This window comes from Pongo pygmaeus, chromosome 15 (genome assembly GCF_028885625.2).
Source record: "Pongo pygmaeus isolate AG05252 chromosome 15, NHGRI_mPonPyg2-v2.0_pri, whole genome shotgun sequence".
Taxonomy (NCBI): Eukaryota; Metazoa; Chordata; class Mammalia; order Primates; family Hominidae; genus Pongo; species Pongo pygmaeus.
This window is the reverse complement of record NC_072388.2, coordinates 66248887-66262466: the sequence shown is the minus strand read 5'-3', so window position 1 is coordinate 66262466 and position 13580 is coordinate 66248887. Positions and strand designations below refer to the sequence as shown.

Genomic DNA, 13580 nt, shown 5'->3' with positions numbered 1-13580 from the left:
GACATAGTTGATCTTAAAGTGGGGATGGTGGCCAAACTTTGTACATTGAGAATGTTGTTTTGCTTTAGAAAACAAGCCTGCATAAATATTATACATTACAGAAGTCATGGACTCTGTCGGAGAACTTAATCACATATATGAAAAATACATACATAGCTTTTCTATGAAAAATGGGCATTTAGCAATGCAGAGTAAGAGTGCTCTAAAGGACAGAAAAAGATGTAAATGGGGAAGATTTATATCAAGGCATTAAATTTTGGTTTTAAAATGAACATAAGCTGAGACAAATAGGTACCAAGAAACTTCACCAGTTGGGAGGTTAATCTGTAGTGAAAAGTCTGTATCATACAATACTTTTAAAGAACATTTTTATTACTTTCAAGTTTATACAGTAATCTGGCACAAGCTATTGCCAGCATTCTTGCCAAGTACAAATGCTTGGACCTCCCCTTGATCAACAGATAAAATATATAACTTACATTTAAGGGGAGTGGATACTTCAAAGTGCTTAAGTAAAAATTTGTTCTCTTAAATAGTTTGAACTGTCCCTTGTTAGTCGTGTCTAAAACATTGACCTGAATAAGGAGAAATCACAAGCTAATATTTTACTTATTCCTTATATGGTAAGACACTACCTTTTAAAGCACCATTTTCCATTTGGCATTTCACCAAGGTCTAATGTCCCTGGAATTAGTTTTTTTGTTTTGCCTTTTGAATATCGATAGGTGTTTATCTGAATTAAACTACATTTAGTTTGATGGCTTCCTGCCTCCAAATTGGCAAAAGTGTGCCTCACATTGTATGGGAGCTATCAGGATCTCCATAGGTTGCAAAGTAGATGACCATTACCTTGGAGTTGGAGCAAATCAGTGAACAAGTCTCGGCAAGGTACTAGCTTTGTATTTTTTAAAAAATCTCTAGCCATTTTGTTCTTGGTGTAAAAGTAGAATGGCTGGAGTATGGCAGCTGAGTAATAACCGTTCTGCTTAGCATGTCTCTATGGGTCCATCTTTGAACATTATTCACTTAAGAACTGGTTTGTCTTGTTTTCCTATAACTGATATGAAAAATGGTTTGGGTGGGGGGGCATGGTGGCTCACACTCTTATAGAGGCAGAGGCAGGAGGATAGCTTGAGCCCAGGATTTCGAGACCTGCCCAGGCAATATAACACCATTTGCCAAAAAAAAAAGAAAAAAAGTGGTTTGAATATTCCTATTTCTTCCTGGCCATTACTGATTTTCAATTAATTTATGCATAAATGAGACCCAAACTATCACTAATTTTCAGCTGTATGAATCGATAGCCACTTGACATCAATGAAAGGTACAGTAGGGAATAGATGAAATTGTATTTTTAGTGAAAAGGCTTTGATGGGAGATTCAAGATTTCTGGTTTTTTTTTTTTTTTGAGACAGGGTCTTGCCCTGTCACCCAGGCTGGAGTGCACTGGAGTGCACTGAAGTGATCACAGCTCACTGGCCTCAAGTGATCCTCCTGCCTTGGCCCCTTAAGTGCCAGGGTTACAGGCATGAGCTACCATGCCTGGCAGAAATTAAAGATTTGGATAAACTTACTTCTTTGCCAAGCCTGTTCAAGTTATTCAGAACTGGGTGTATAACTTGTCCTCATATGTATCTTCTCCCTGCTGTCTTTTAGGTTAGCAAGGTGTATGAATACTTTAAGTTTTGTTTGTTCTTTTCCTTTCTCTGGCTAGGGTCAATTTACAAAATTGCCATGGAACTGAGCAAAAGGCCCATGTGGGATAAAAATCACTCACCATCGACGCCACCAGTATTTTTCAAGTTATGGCTTTTGAAGTATAACAAATTTCAGTAAACAAAAGAAAAAATTCCTCTTTGTGTACAACAAAGGAGCACCTGTTATATTTTGAATGCATTCTTCATGTTGCCAGCTTTCTAAACTTGTTTTTTTGATGCCTCAACAGACAGAAGTGAAAATTATATGCCACTCTTAAGTACATCCAGGTTCTCCTCTACATATTCCCAATGTGGAATGCTGGCTAGCAATCATGGCACTCTCTCAGAAACCAGCCACTGGAAGTTAAAACTTCTGGATTTCAAAAGCTAGTACAGGCTGCTAAATTTAACAAAGGAACAAACCTTCATAAATGGTACAAACTATCTGCCCAACACACTCTTCTATTTTCCAGACCCTTTAATATTGAGTAGTCTAGTCTTGGATTGACTGTGGTGGGTTAGGTCTAATCTAAGTATCTTAATAGCTATCTAGGGATAATGAATAAAATTAAATACAACTGGTACCCCAAGTATTGTAAGAGAATAAATTTATGAAGACAAGCAGACCAAAGCAACTCAAGATTTTATACACCTGACTACTGTAGCTGTAACTTCAAATAATGTGTTACCTATGAAACTTAATATGTACTTAGTTCTTGAAGACCGAAATGATGGAAACATGTAAAAAAAAAAAAAAACAGTAAGTGTTCAGACAGATCCCTGTTTTGTTATAAAGAACTGGAGCTCTAGGTGGCACCTAGTGGATATTTTAATAGCAATAAAAATCAAAAATTGGGTGATACTCCAACTAAATAAAAAATGCAGCTGCTTTTTAAATTTTAAAAACATACTTTACCACCCTGAATTATAAACTCAAGGCAAGTAGCTTATTATTCCAATAAGGACGTGGTGTGATAAATTCTCTCACACAAGTTGTCATCAATCTCAAATAGATAAAAGGCACAGAACCAATCTAATTCTTTCATTGCATTTTAAGGCTTTGTCCCGCTAAGGGTCAACTTTCACTGTGGTTAAAGTTAAATTTATTTTCTCTAAACTCTTCTTTTGAAAGGATCTGTTATAGAGATCCTTTATTCACCTGCTCCTACATTTCCACATCAAGACTAAAATAAAGATAAAAGAATTAGGGTCTTAGTATTCAAAATGCTTTTAACTGGTGACAAGAAGGAAGAAGCCTATAGTTAAATATCCCAGAAATTTATTTGATGTTTGCTTGAATACATTTTATATAGAAAGATTGGGATTGTTTGCCTTGGATGCCCCTGGTAAATCTCGTGAGGCATTGAACTAGAAAGGGGTGCCAATCTGGAGACATCAGAAATGGAAATCACAAGCCCAATTTTAGAACTATTCTTAAAGATTTGTCTCTAGTGAAATGAGGCCACTCCCTTAAAAATGCTCAAAATGTTGAAGCTACTGTGTGACAACAGCTGACATTTAGGAGGGCATTTCACATTCTGATCTGTTAGAACATTTAAATACTTAGAAATAAAAAATATTCAGCTTTGAAGTTTTCAGTACTGGAAAACTTTCAAGTCTAGGATTTACAGCCAGGAAGGGCTGCTCTGTGTTCCTTAAATTGGACTCTGTTTCCCACAAAGTTAATCTTCAGCTTTGGCTTCCATTTCTTCTGCATCATCATCTCCATCCACTTCGGCATTTTCTCTTTCAAGCCTCTCCATCTGCCTCGCAAGTTCAGTCTCATCTGTATCTGTGACCACTTTGGGCTGTGGAAGCAGAAGTATAATTTCAAACTGAAGTAGTAAATACTATACAAATTTAACTTCAATACTATTACTGCCTAATATTTTCTCTCTTCAACACTTTTCTAACAACTCTGTCATATCTGTTCACTTTTTATCAGCAATAAACTCCATTACATAAATAATAGGTGAAACTTATGAGAATAGTATAGAAAAAGGATGTATGTATTAAAATGGAAAATTATTTTCTGTCATTTTTATAAGCTAAAACTGAAAACATGAAATAACCCCAGTGGCTGTATCTTTCAAGACCACAAATAGACGTCCTGTTAAAAAAAAACCTGTCTTCCAGGCTCAAACTACTACTTACTAGCTTACTAGTCCTTTCCATAGAAGGAACCATAACACACACACACACACACACACACGCACGCACACACATTTCTTTCCTGTTGGACAAAGAAAAGACAGGAGACAACTTTTTTTTTTCCCCCAATTCTGAGATCAAATTTTCGACATGCCACATCCAAATTCAAACCATAAAAAAACTTCTCATTTATATTGTTTATTCCCTTCCCCCTGGCTGGGGGCAGGGGGTGACCCTAACACCATTAGTGATCAAAGGCCTGAATGACCATCCTACAATATGACATTCCAAGGCCAACAGCTCTTATTTACCTAACAAGAACTCCTTTTAGGAACCTCCTGAGTCATTATTAAAAATGAATCTATTGATCTCACCTCCATTTGAACATTGAACACACCCCTCTTTTCCTCAATCTTTTCTTTGATAACAGCCATAGCTTGACTGAGGACAGAAAGGCCTTCTGTTCTCTCCAGGGTTGTCGTAGTCATTACATACCGAGGAGGAGCTATTAGATTAATCTAAAAGAGAAAGACAAAAATTCAATTATGAATGTACCTACAGAACCCACAACCATTAGGATGCTTGAGATTTTATTAATCTGCTGTATTAACAAATCACCCCAAAACGTAATTGCCAATTCTACAGGACAGTAATTTAGGATCCTACAGAATTGGCAATTACGTTTTGGGGTGATTTGTTAATGTGGCAAAAGCAAATCAATACAGGGATCTAATGCAATAGTATAAACAGTCCACTGCAATACTGAATAGAAAGAATTATCATTTCTGTGTATCTTTGGTGGCTAAATTAACTGCAATTATCATCAGTATAATGGATAATTTGTCTCTGAACTAAACTGATGGAAGAATCCTTCTGAGTTACAGCCATCCAGTTAATTTTATCACTAATGAAAGATTCTGATCAAACCTCATAAAACTTGTATGTGTACAGACAGAAGAAAGTGTTACTCTTTTTTAAAGTGCTATCAGTATTTTGGGCACAGCAACTCTTTATTGTAAAGGAGGTTTGGCATCGCTGGCTTTCTACCAATAGGAATCTCCATCCACTGTGATAGTAACAGTAGAAACAAAAAAGCCTAAACATAAATCACAAACATCTAGAAACATTACCAAGAACCGCTGCTCAATTTTAAGAGTAAAAAACCCACTTTTGTTATGAAATGTGATTTAAAAAAAAAAAAGAAACAAAGATCAAAGATCCTATTTGGTTTAGGTGAGCATTTCAGCAGGGAGGGAGACAACTGACGACTCACCTTAATGGGCATGTTTTCTGTAGAACAATTCAAACCTGCTCTTAGGGCTTCTTTTACAGCATCAATGCCTTCATAACCATAACAAGCCACTTCGATATCTACAATTACAAAAATTTAAAAGTTGATACCAAAAAATGCAAAAAATATTTAAAAGTTTAAAGGAAATCAAACACGTGGCAGATATATTAGTATTCAAATACTTATCTTGAATCCAACCTCTCTATACTGCAGTTCCTTATTTATAAAGTAGAGGTAAGGAGGAGTGTGGTAAAGATGGAATATAACAATAACTGCAACTTATCTAAAACGGTTTAGAAATTGCATTACCCTTTGACTCAGAAATTCTACTTTTAGGAATTTGTCTTGAAGAACATTGTGTAAATGGTTAAGTATGTATAATATAAGGGTGCTAATTTGTAGCATTTTTTTGTAACTGTGAGAAAACTGGCACAACCTAAATGTTCATCAAGAGGGGACTGGTTTATGTTAAGGTTTATCTGTTCTATGAAACATTACCCAGCATAAAAAAGAATGAGAAAGATTCCTATGTTCTGCAATGTAAGGGTACCTATGATACACTGGGTGGAAAAGGCTAGTTGGAGAAAATTCTGCATGGTATGTCCCATCTTTGTAGAAATTTGGAATATTTTAAAGTATGCACTAAAACAAAACAATCAAACCCCTCTTTTTTAAAAAAGGGCTACCTTTAGGTTAGCTGAACTCACAAGACTGTTTCTACTTGTTTCAATATATAAATTTTATGATTCAGAAGCCAAAATAATTTCTTAAGCTTTTGTTATAAAAAACAAACATTTAGAAAAATTTATAGATGTTGATGTAGCAACATATTCTTTTGTAAGTCTCATTATTTAATAGCTTTTTTGATGCATGCAAAATATTGTAAAAATCATTTAAAAAATCATTTACCTGCTCGAATTTTGACAGCCTGTGGGGTCAAGCGCCTATTAATATTATTAATGAGTACTTCCCGTTCATCTTCATTCAAATCTAAACTATCCAAAATAGATGGGTCTCTGGTCAAAAACATAAATAAATAACAAAAGGTCAAGGTTATATTACTGATAAACGTGAAACCAAACACCATGGAACAATGCATATAATAGTTAAGCACAGGCTTTAGTGTCACAATTAGAATTCAAATCTTAGCTTTGCACTTACACCCCAACTGATTATTAGTGAAATCAAAATTTTAGTGATCTGACTAAAACAAGCAATTTAATGCCTAACACATCTGATATTCTACTACAGTTGATTACTTCCATGCAATTAGCTGTCCCTGCCTCAAGGAGTTTATAATCTAGCTTGAATAGAAAAAAAAACATGGAAAAACTTTTAAATGTAACAGTATATCTGTGGGCATCAGGACAGAAAGGTATTACTTCCAGTTAATGAGGTCAGGAAGGGCTTCATGCAAAAAGTAGCATTTCATCTGACCCTCCTAAGTGCCACAGGACAGGGACCAGGGTCTTATTAACTGGCATGTTTGTTGAATGAGTGAGCAAATGAAAATATGAAATAAAGACTAAAAGAGGAGTAGCACTGTAAAAAGTAAAGGTAGAACTATTGTAAAAAAGTTATGATACATAAGGTTGGGCACCAGTGGCTCATGCCTGTAATCCCAGCACTTTGGGAGGCTGAGGCAGGAGGATCACTGGAGACCAGGAGTTCATAGACCAGTCTAGGCAACATAGCAAGACCTCCATCTCTATTAAAAAGAAAAAAAGAAAGTTATGTCATATAAAAAAGGAATAGCATGAGCAAGCATCAGGCTTAATAAGCAAGGGGTCTTATTGGGAATAAAAGGCAAGAGAACTTGGGTGGAGGGAACTTTTACTCAGCTAACACAAAGTAACGAGAAGACAACCAACATAAATGTATAAGAAACAAGATGATAAACAGAAAATGGGCAAATAAGGTGAACAGATGTTTCACAGAAGAAATACAAATGGTTAATAAACATGAAAAACTGTTGACCTCTCCAACAATCAGGAGTATGCAAATCAAAAGATACTACTGTGAATTCATTAGACTAGAAAAAGGAGAAAAAAAAATCAGATATATACCAAATTGTGGCAAGGATGAGGGCAAACAGGAATACTTATACAAATGCTAGAGGGAATATAAATTGTAGAATCAATTTGAAGAATAATTTGGTGAAACCAAGTCAGTTTAAAGATATATAATCAATCCTATGACCCAACAATTCCACTCCTAGGCATATAAATTAGAAACTCTCAAACAACTACATATAGAGACACATACACTATTCATCACAGCCCTGTTTGACAAATGGGACAAAAGGGAAAATTACCTAAACAACTCTTAATAGAGGAACAGATAAAGCATATTCTCACAATGAAATACTATATAGAGATTAATATGGATCAAGTATACATCTATCAATGTGGGGGAATCCTGCTTAATAATAGGCTTATATGTAAAAATGCAAGCTACAAAAAGATACAATAGGTTACATTTTAAATAAAAAATGATTATAGACACATATGTAGTAAAACAATAAAAACAAATGATATTGACACATAATTTCAGAATAGTGGTTATCACTGATAAGTGAGGAAAATAGGTCTGGAAAGGTAAAACATTGTTTCCAACTATGTCAGAAATTTTGTGTAATTAAAAAAAAATGCAAAGAACTAGCATTAGTTAAATCTGGACAGTCCCGACATGAAGCAAGAAAAGAGTGCTAAGGAAAAGGGAATAACACACGCCAAGGCTTAGTGGTAACAAGGGGTTGCTGGAGCTAGAAGTTGAAGAGGTAACTAAAGAAGCCAGATGATGACAGTTGAGACAAGTTAAGAAATGTACTGAGGACTGCAGGACAGAAATATAAAGTTGTGTTTAATGGCTAATAGTGCAAACTCTGGATGAAGCCAGAATGCATGCGTTTGAATACCGCCTGGCTCTATGATTTGTTAGCTGTGTGACCTTGAACAAATTATTTAATCTCAGCTTCAATTTCTTCAACTGTAAGAAAAGGATAATAATGGCATTTACACCACAGGTTGTTGTTAGAATTATATAAATGTTAGTTATCATTATTACTATTCCCACCTTTTCTACCACATGATATACCAAAAAAAAAGTCACATGAGAATAAACTTGAAGGGATTTGGAACCCCCGATGAGTTGGCTTTCTGGGGGACTCTTAATGGTCCTGGGTCCTACTCATTCTCTTTTTTCCCCCCTCTAACTCTTAACGTTTAGTAAGGAGAGGGAGGTCAAGAAACAGCAAGTATAGAGAACTGAAAGAGTCTGGCTTTTTCTTTTTTTTTTTTTTGAGAGACAAGGTCTCACTCTGTCATCCATCCAGACTAGAGTGCAGTGGTGCAATCACAAATCACAGCTCACAGAAACCTCAAACCACTGGACTCAAGTGATCCTCCTGCCTCAGCCTCCCAAGTTGCTGGGACTACTACAGGCACATGCTACCACACCTGGCTACTTTTAATTTTTTTTTTTTTTTTAGAGATGGCGGTCTTGCTATGCTGCCCAGGATGGTCTCCAACTCCTGGCCTCAAGCAATCCTCCCACCTCAGCCTCGCATAGTGCTGGGATTACAGGCATGAGCCACCACGCACAGCCAACTGTGGCTGTTAAAAGCAGAGGACGCAGTGTTTGCTCCAAGAGAAAGTACAGGAAAAGTTGAGAAGTGTGTTTTATAGTATAAATGGAAGAAACTAGAGATATTTTTATGCTGATGGAACAAAACCAATAAAGGGAAAGGTGACCCAAGAGAAAAAGTAACTAATAGAGATCTCTGAGCAGCAGCTGGGCATAGGTGGCAAGACTAGTTTGAGAGCAATTAGGACACAAATTCCAGTGACAGCAGCATAGGAAGAAATGACAGGTGGGACGGAGATATGTAAGTTTGTTGAGACAGTGGAAAAGTAGTTCTTGTGCAATGGTTTCTATTTTCTTTATAAAATAAAACAGGTAGTGAGCATACCAGCCAAGAGGCAGGGAACAGGGATAGAGTGGTTTTCTGAGGAAGAACGTGGAAAAGCTCTAAAATAGCCACTACAGAAGAACTGACCAGGAGCAGAGAGAATGTGGAACAGCTGAGGCTGGAGAGCATGAATATGCAGTGGACCAACCTGCAAGACTGATTTTTCCTAGCAGCACCCAGCAGTCTACAAGTACAGAGAAGGCAGGAACATCGATCCAAGGCTGGATGGATGGAAGGAAAAACAAGGCAAAAGCTCACAATAATGGCAAGAAAGGCGTTAAAATGATGTATCATGGTGTGCCGATGTTGGATAAGAAAGAGAAGGCAGGAAATGGTGAAAAGACAGGGAGAAAAAAGGTTTAGAATCAGAGCCTAACATACAGAATTAAGATGACAAATAATAGGACCAACTGGGAGCTAGATGAATAGGAGGCAGGGGCAAAAGAACAGAAACTGTGAATTAAAGATTTTAGTGGCAGAGCAAATCCTGGTGATAGTAAGGCCCAGGCTAAGGCTACATGGAAGACTGGCTAAAGTGGTATGGGCTGAAAGTCAAAGGAGAGTCAAAAGAGGTAGAGAAAACAAGAGGTTATAGTTTTTGGTGAGACATGCTCTTTAGTCCTATAGCCACTTAGGACAATAACTAGGAACGGAAAATGTGTGAGATAAACCATATGGTTTATGAATCTACATAACTATGATATATAAAACTACACAGACTTGACCATATAGGATTGGCCCATTTATTGGCCAATACAAAATATTTTAATCTAAATTTGGCAAGTATTTTATACATGGATGCTATGCTGTTAAATATTGGGCCAAGAGTTGTGATATCAAGGTAGAAGGAGAGTCAAGAAGGTATTCTTACGAGACTGCATGCTTAAATGCATCATAGGCACCATATCCAGGTCTCTTGTACTTGTCATCAAAGACCCAGGCAGTCCTCTGGAATAGGCTTTCCAGCTGCTCATCCTTGGTGTATTCTAACACCTCAGCAACATGACGAAGTATGCTATAAACCTAGAAATAAAATGAAAAGCTCAACAATTCAAAGATAAGAGATCTATAAAAAATATTTTTACATTTTAGTAAGTAACATAATTTGGCTACAATAATTCCTTAACAATAAAAGATCTCCAGGCAAGTTGTTTCTCCATAGGGAAGTACTCACTTTAAGTGGGTATAAAAAGTAGAGACAGTATACAATTTAGGGTCCTAAGACCTGGATCAAGTGTTGACAGTAACACAGTATCTCTAAACTTGCTTCCTCCTCTGGAAAAAGAAGAAACTAGCATCTCTCCTTACTACAGAGACTGCTCGCATAGATCAAATATATAGAAACCAGACACTATAAATGGAAAACAGCTATACAAATACAAGTTATTATTACTCCATGAGGACAGAATCACGATAAAATTTTTTTTTTCTGTCATCTTACCCACCTGCCAAACTTTTTCTTACCTCCTAAAATTAACATAGGGTGTAGATAAAAAGAATTAAGGTCTTCACCATAGTTACACATAAAAATTGAGTGAGAAAAGGTACTGACACTGAATAAATCTTCCATTTTAACATCTCGATAAGATCTATTAACGCAGTCATTTTAACAATATCCTAAGGAGACAAAAAAATATGGAATTTTCCCAGAAAAGTGCTTCTCAAAAGTTAGTGGGACCTGAGAGTCTGTATTTCTAAAAAATAGTCAGGTGATGTCAATGCTGCTAGTTTAGAGACTACATTCTAAGTGGTAAGGTCCTAGAGTTTATTAAGAAGATATTTTACTGACAGTGTTTTCAAATGTATAACCACACTGCATAACTGTAAATACAGCAGTAAAACAAAGGAAATGATTTGGGTAACTGATGGCTTTTAGACCTTTATTTTCTTTCTTACTGGGATTAAGCAAGATTTTTTAAAATCTCTTCATTGAAACTTTTTTTTTTTTTGATATTTTATCTTGAGGACAGAAACACTCAGGGCAGAAAAGAACAGACACCAGAGAAGGACAAAGAAAACAGAAGCAATACAAACAGCACCACTAAGAACTGAGGATAGGCTGGGCACACTGGCTTACGCCTGTAATCTCAAACATTTCGGGAGGCAGAGGCGAGGGGATCGCTTGAGCCCAGGAGGAGGTGGTTGCAGTAAGCTGAGATTGCGCCACCGCACTCCAGTCTGGGCAAGACTTTGTGACGCATGCACGCACGCACGCACGCATGCACACACGCACACGCACACGCACAGAACTGAGGATGTAGAGGATGAAGGATAACTTAAACAGGACCTGAGAAAAGAGAAATACTGACAGAAGAAATGTGAAGAAATTAAATGGCTATCTTTGCTTTGCTGGTGCTTACTGTGGATGACAAGCAGGAAGTAATAGCAAAAATAAGGAAGTAATAGCAAAAATAAGAAAGTAAAAAGAAATAATCCTAACACGCTAGTGGAGGGGGAAAAAACCCCAAAACTAGTAACAGGCCTCTGCCTTGCTTTCCCAGATTCACAGACATTTTATAAACCCCTGTTCATTCTTAACATATAACAGCTGGTTGTCTCTGTTACCCTCATCCCAGAACAGGGTTGAAAATCAAGAACTGTATTTTGGCCAAGTGCATTGGCTCACTTCTGTAATCCCAGCACTTTGTGGGGCTGAAGGATCACTTGAAGCTCAGGGTCTGAGACCAACCTGGACAAAATAGCAAGACCTCATTTCTATTTAAACAAACAAAAAAACCCCGTATTTTATGAGGCATTCCAATTGGAAACAAGTTAAACCAGTTGAAGTCACCCACAGTTAATCTAACCTAAAATGGCTTCAAAACACTTCTAGTACTAATTTGAGAATATTAGATCATAAGCAATACTTTAAGGTAGTAGCAGTATGAAATTAAGATTTCAAATTATTAAACACACAGATAGTGGACTAATTTGACTCAAAGATCAACTTACAGTTTTGGATTTTGTGAATTTGTCTTCACATTTGATTGCTTCCTCTGGAGAAACTCTTCTTTTTGACAAATCAATATATCCTGTACAAAAAAATTGTGAAAAAATTATCTCTGTCCAGGTGCCACTGTACTATTGTAACCAGCTTTGAAGACCAAATTAAGTGTTTGATTGGCATACTTATAATTATTTCCTACTAAAATCATATCAACAAAATACTGCATAAGTATTACAAAGCTGAGTATCCCTCATCAGAAATGCTTGGGACCAAAAGTGTTTTGGATTTCAGATTTTGGAATATTTGCAATGTATTTACTAGTTAGAGCATCCCGAATCTGAAAATCCAAAATCTGAAATGCTCCAATGAACATTTCCTTTGAGTGTCATGTTGGTGCTCAAAAAGTTGCAGATTTTGGAGCATTTTGGATTTGGGGATAAGGGATACTCAATCTGTACAAGATGAGAGATTCTGAACTGTTTTCAGAAATAAATTTTTATTATCAGGTAATTATATATTCTCCATTACCTTACTGGAGAGAACTAATAATTTTCAATTATCCAAATGAAAGCTAGTCAAATGCCTATCTTTCCCCTATTTCTTCCTTTTCCTTCTCCAGAATAGGAATTCACAATGTTCACTTAGTTTAAGGAAAGAGGCTATCGTCACAGAAGATACACACACACACACACACACACACACACAAACACACACAAACACACACTGAACAAATTAAAACTATCTAATCTACTGTATGACTACCATATACAAGTAACTATGTTAGGTGCTTAAACATCTCCTTGAACCCTCACAACAATCCTGCATGGTAGATTATCACCCTCTTTCCCACAGCCCCCCCAGTCTTTTTAACCTGAAGAAACTAAAACCCATGAAAGGTTAAGTAACTTGTCAACGTCAAATAGCCAAAAATGGCTGAAACCTACAAACCTGTGCCTGGCAATGACTTCCAGTACAATGCTGAGTAACAGTGGTGAGAGTGAATGTCTTGTTCTCAATACTGGAGGACAGCACGTCTGTGGTGTTTTTCTAGACATCCTTTATCAGATTAGGAAATTCCCTTTTAGTTCTTGTTTGCTGACTTATTATGAATGGGTGACAAATTTTGTCAAATGCTCTTTCACATCTATTAAAATGGTTATAGTTTTCCTCCTGTATTCTGTTCATATACACTGATTTTATTTCAGATTCTGAGCATTCTTTTTCATTAAAAATGGTATGACTTACATATAGTAAAATTCACCACTTTTAGTGTTAAGTTCTTTGTGTTTAAAAAAAAAAAGAACAGTCATTTAACCACCACCAAAATCAAGTTCCATCACCCCTGAAGCCACTAAAAACTGGATACAAGTTTCTTTGTGAACATAAATTTTCCTAGAAATGGCACAGCTGGGTTATATATTAAGTACATGTTAATTTTATCTGCCAAACTTTCCCAAACTGAATGTGGCACTCTGCATTCCCATAAGCAATGTGGAGCAGTTAGAACTGCTCCATGTCTCTCAA

At 36.5% G+C, this 13580-nt stretch overlaps 1 protein-coding gene across 1 annotated transcript in view; it reads right to left on the bottom strand.

The window, feature by feature from the left end:
* Positions 1 to 351: 351 nt before the first annotated feature.
* Positions 352 to 13580, bottom strand: part of EIF2S1 (eukaryotic translation initiation factor 2 subunit alpha) — a 33788-nt gene continuing 20559 nt past the window's right edge. The window contains exons 3-8 of the mRNA XM_054448632.2: positions 12062 to 12141; positions 9981 to 10132; positions 6049 to 6155; positions 5122 to 5219; positions 4223 to 4366; positions 352 to 3505 (exon numbers count right to left, since the gene is read on the bottom strand). Coding sequence (XP_054304607.1) covers positions 3380 to 3505; positions 4223 to 4366; positions 5122 to 5219; positions 6049 to 6155; positions 9981 to 10132; positions 12062 to 12141 — 707 coding nt within the window. The 3' untranslated portion in view covers positions 352 to 3379. The remainder of the gene's footprint in view (positions 3506 to 4222; positions 4367 to 5121; positions 5220 to 6048; positions 6156 to 9980; positions 10133 to 12061; positions 12142 to 13580) is intronic.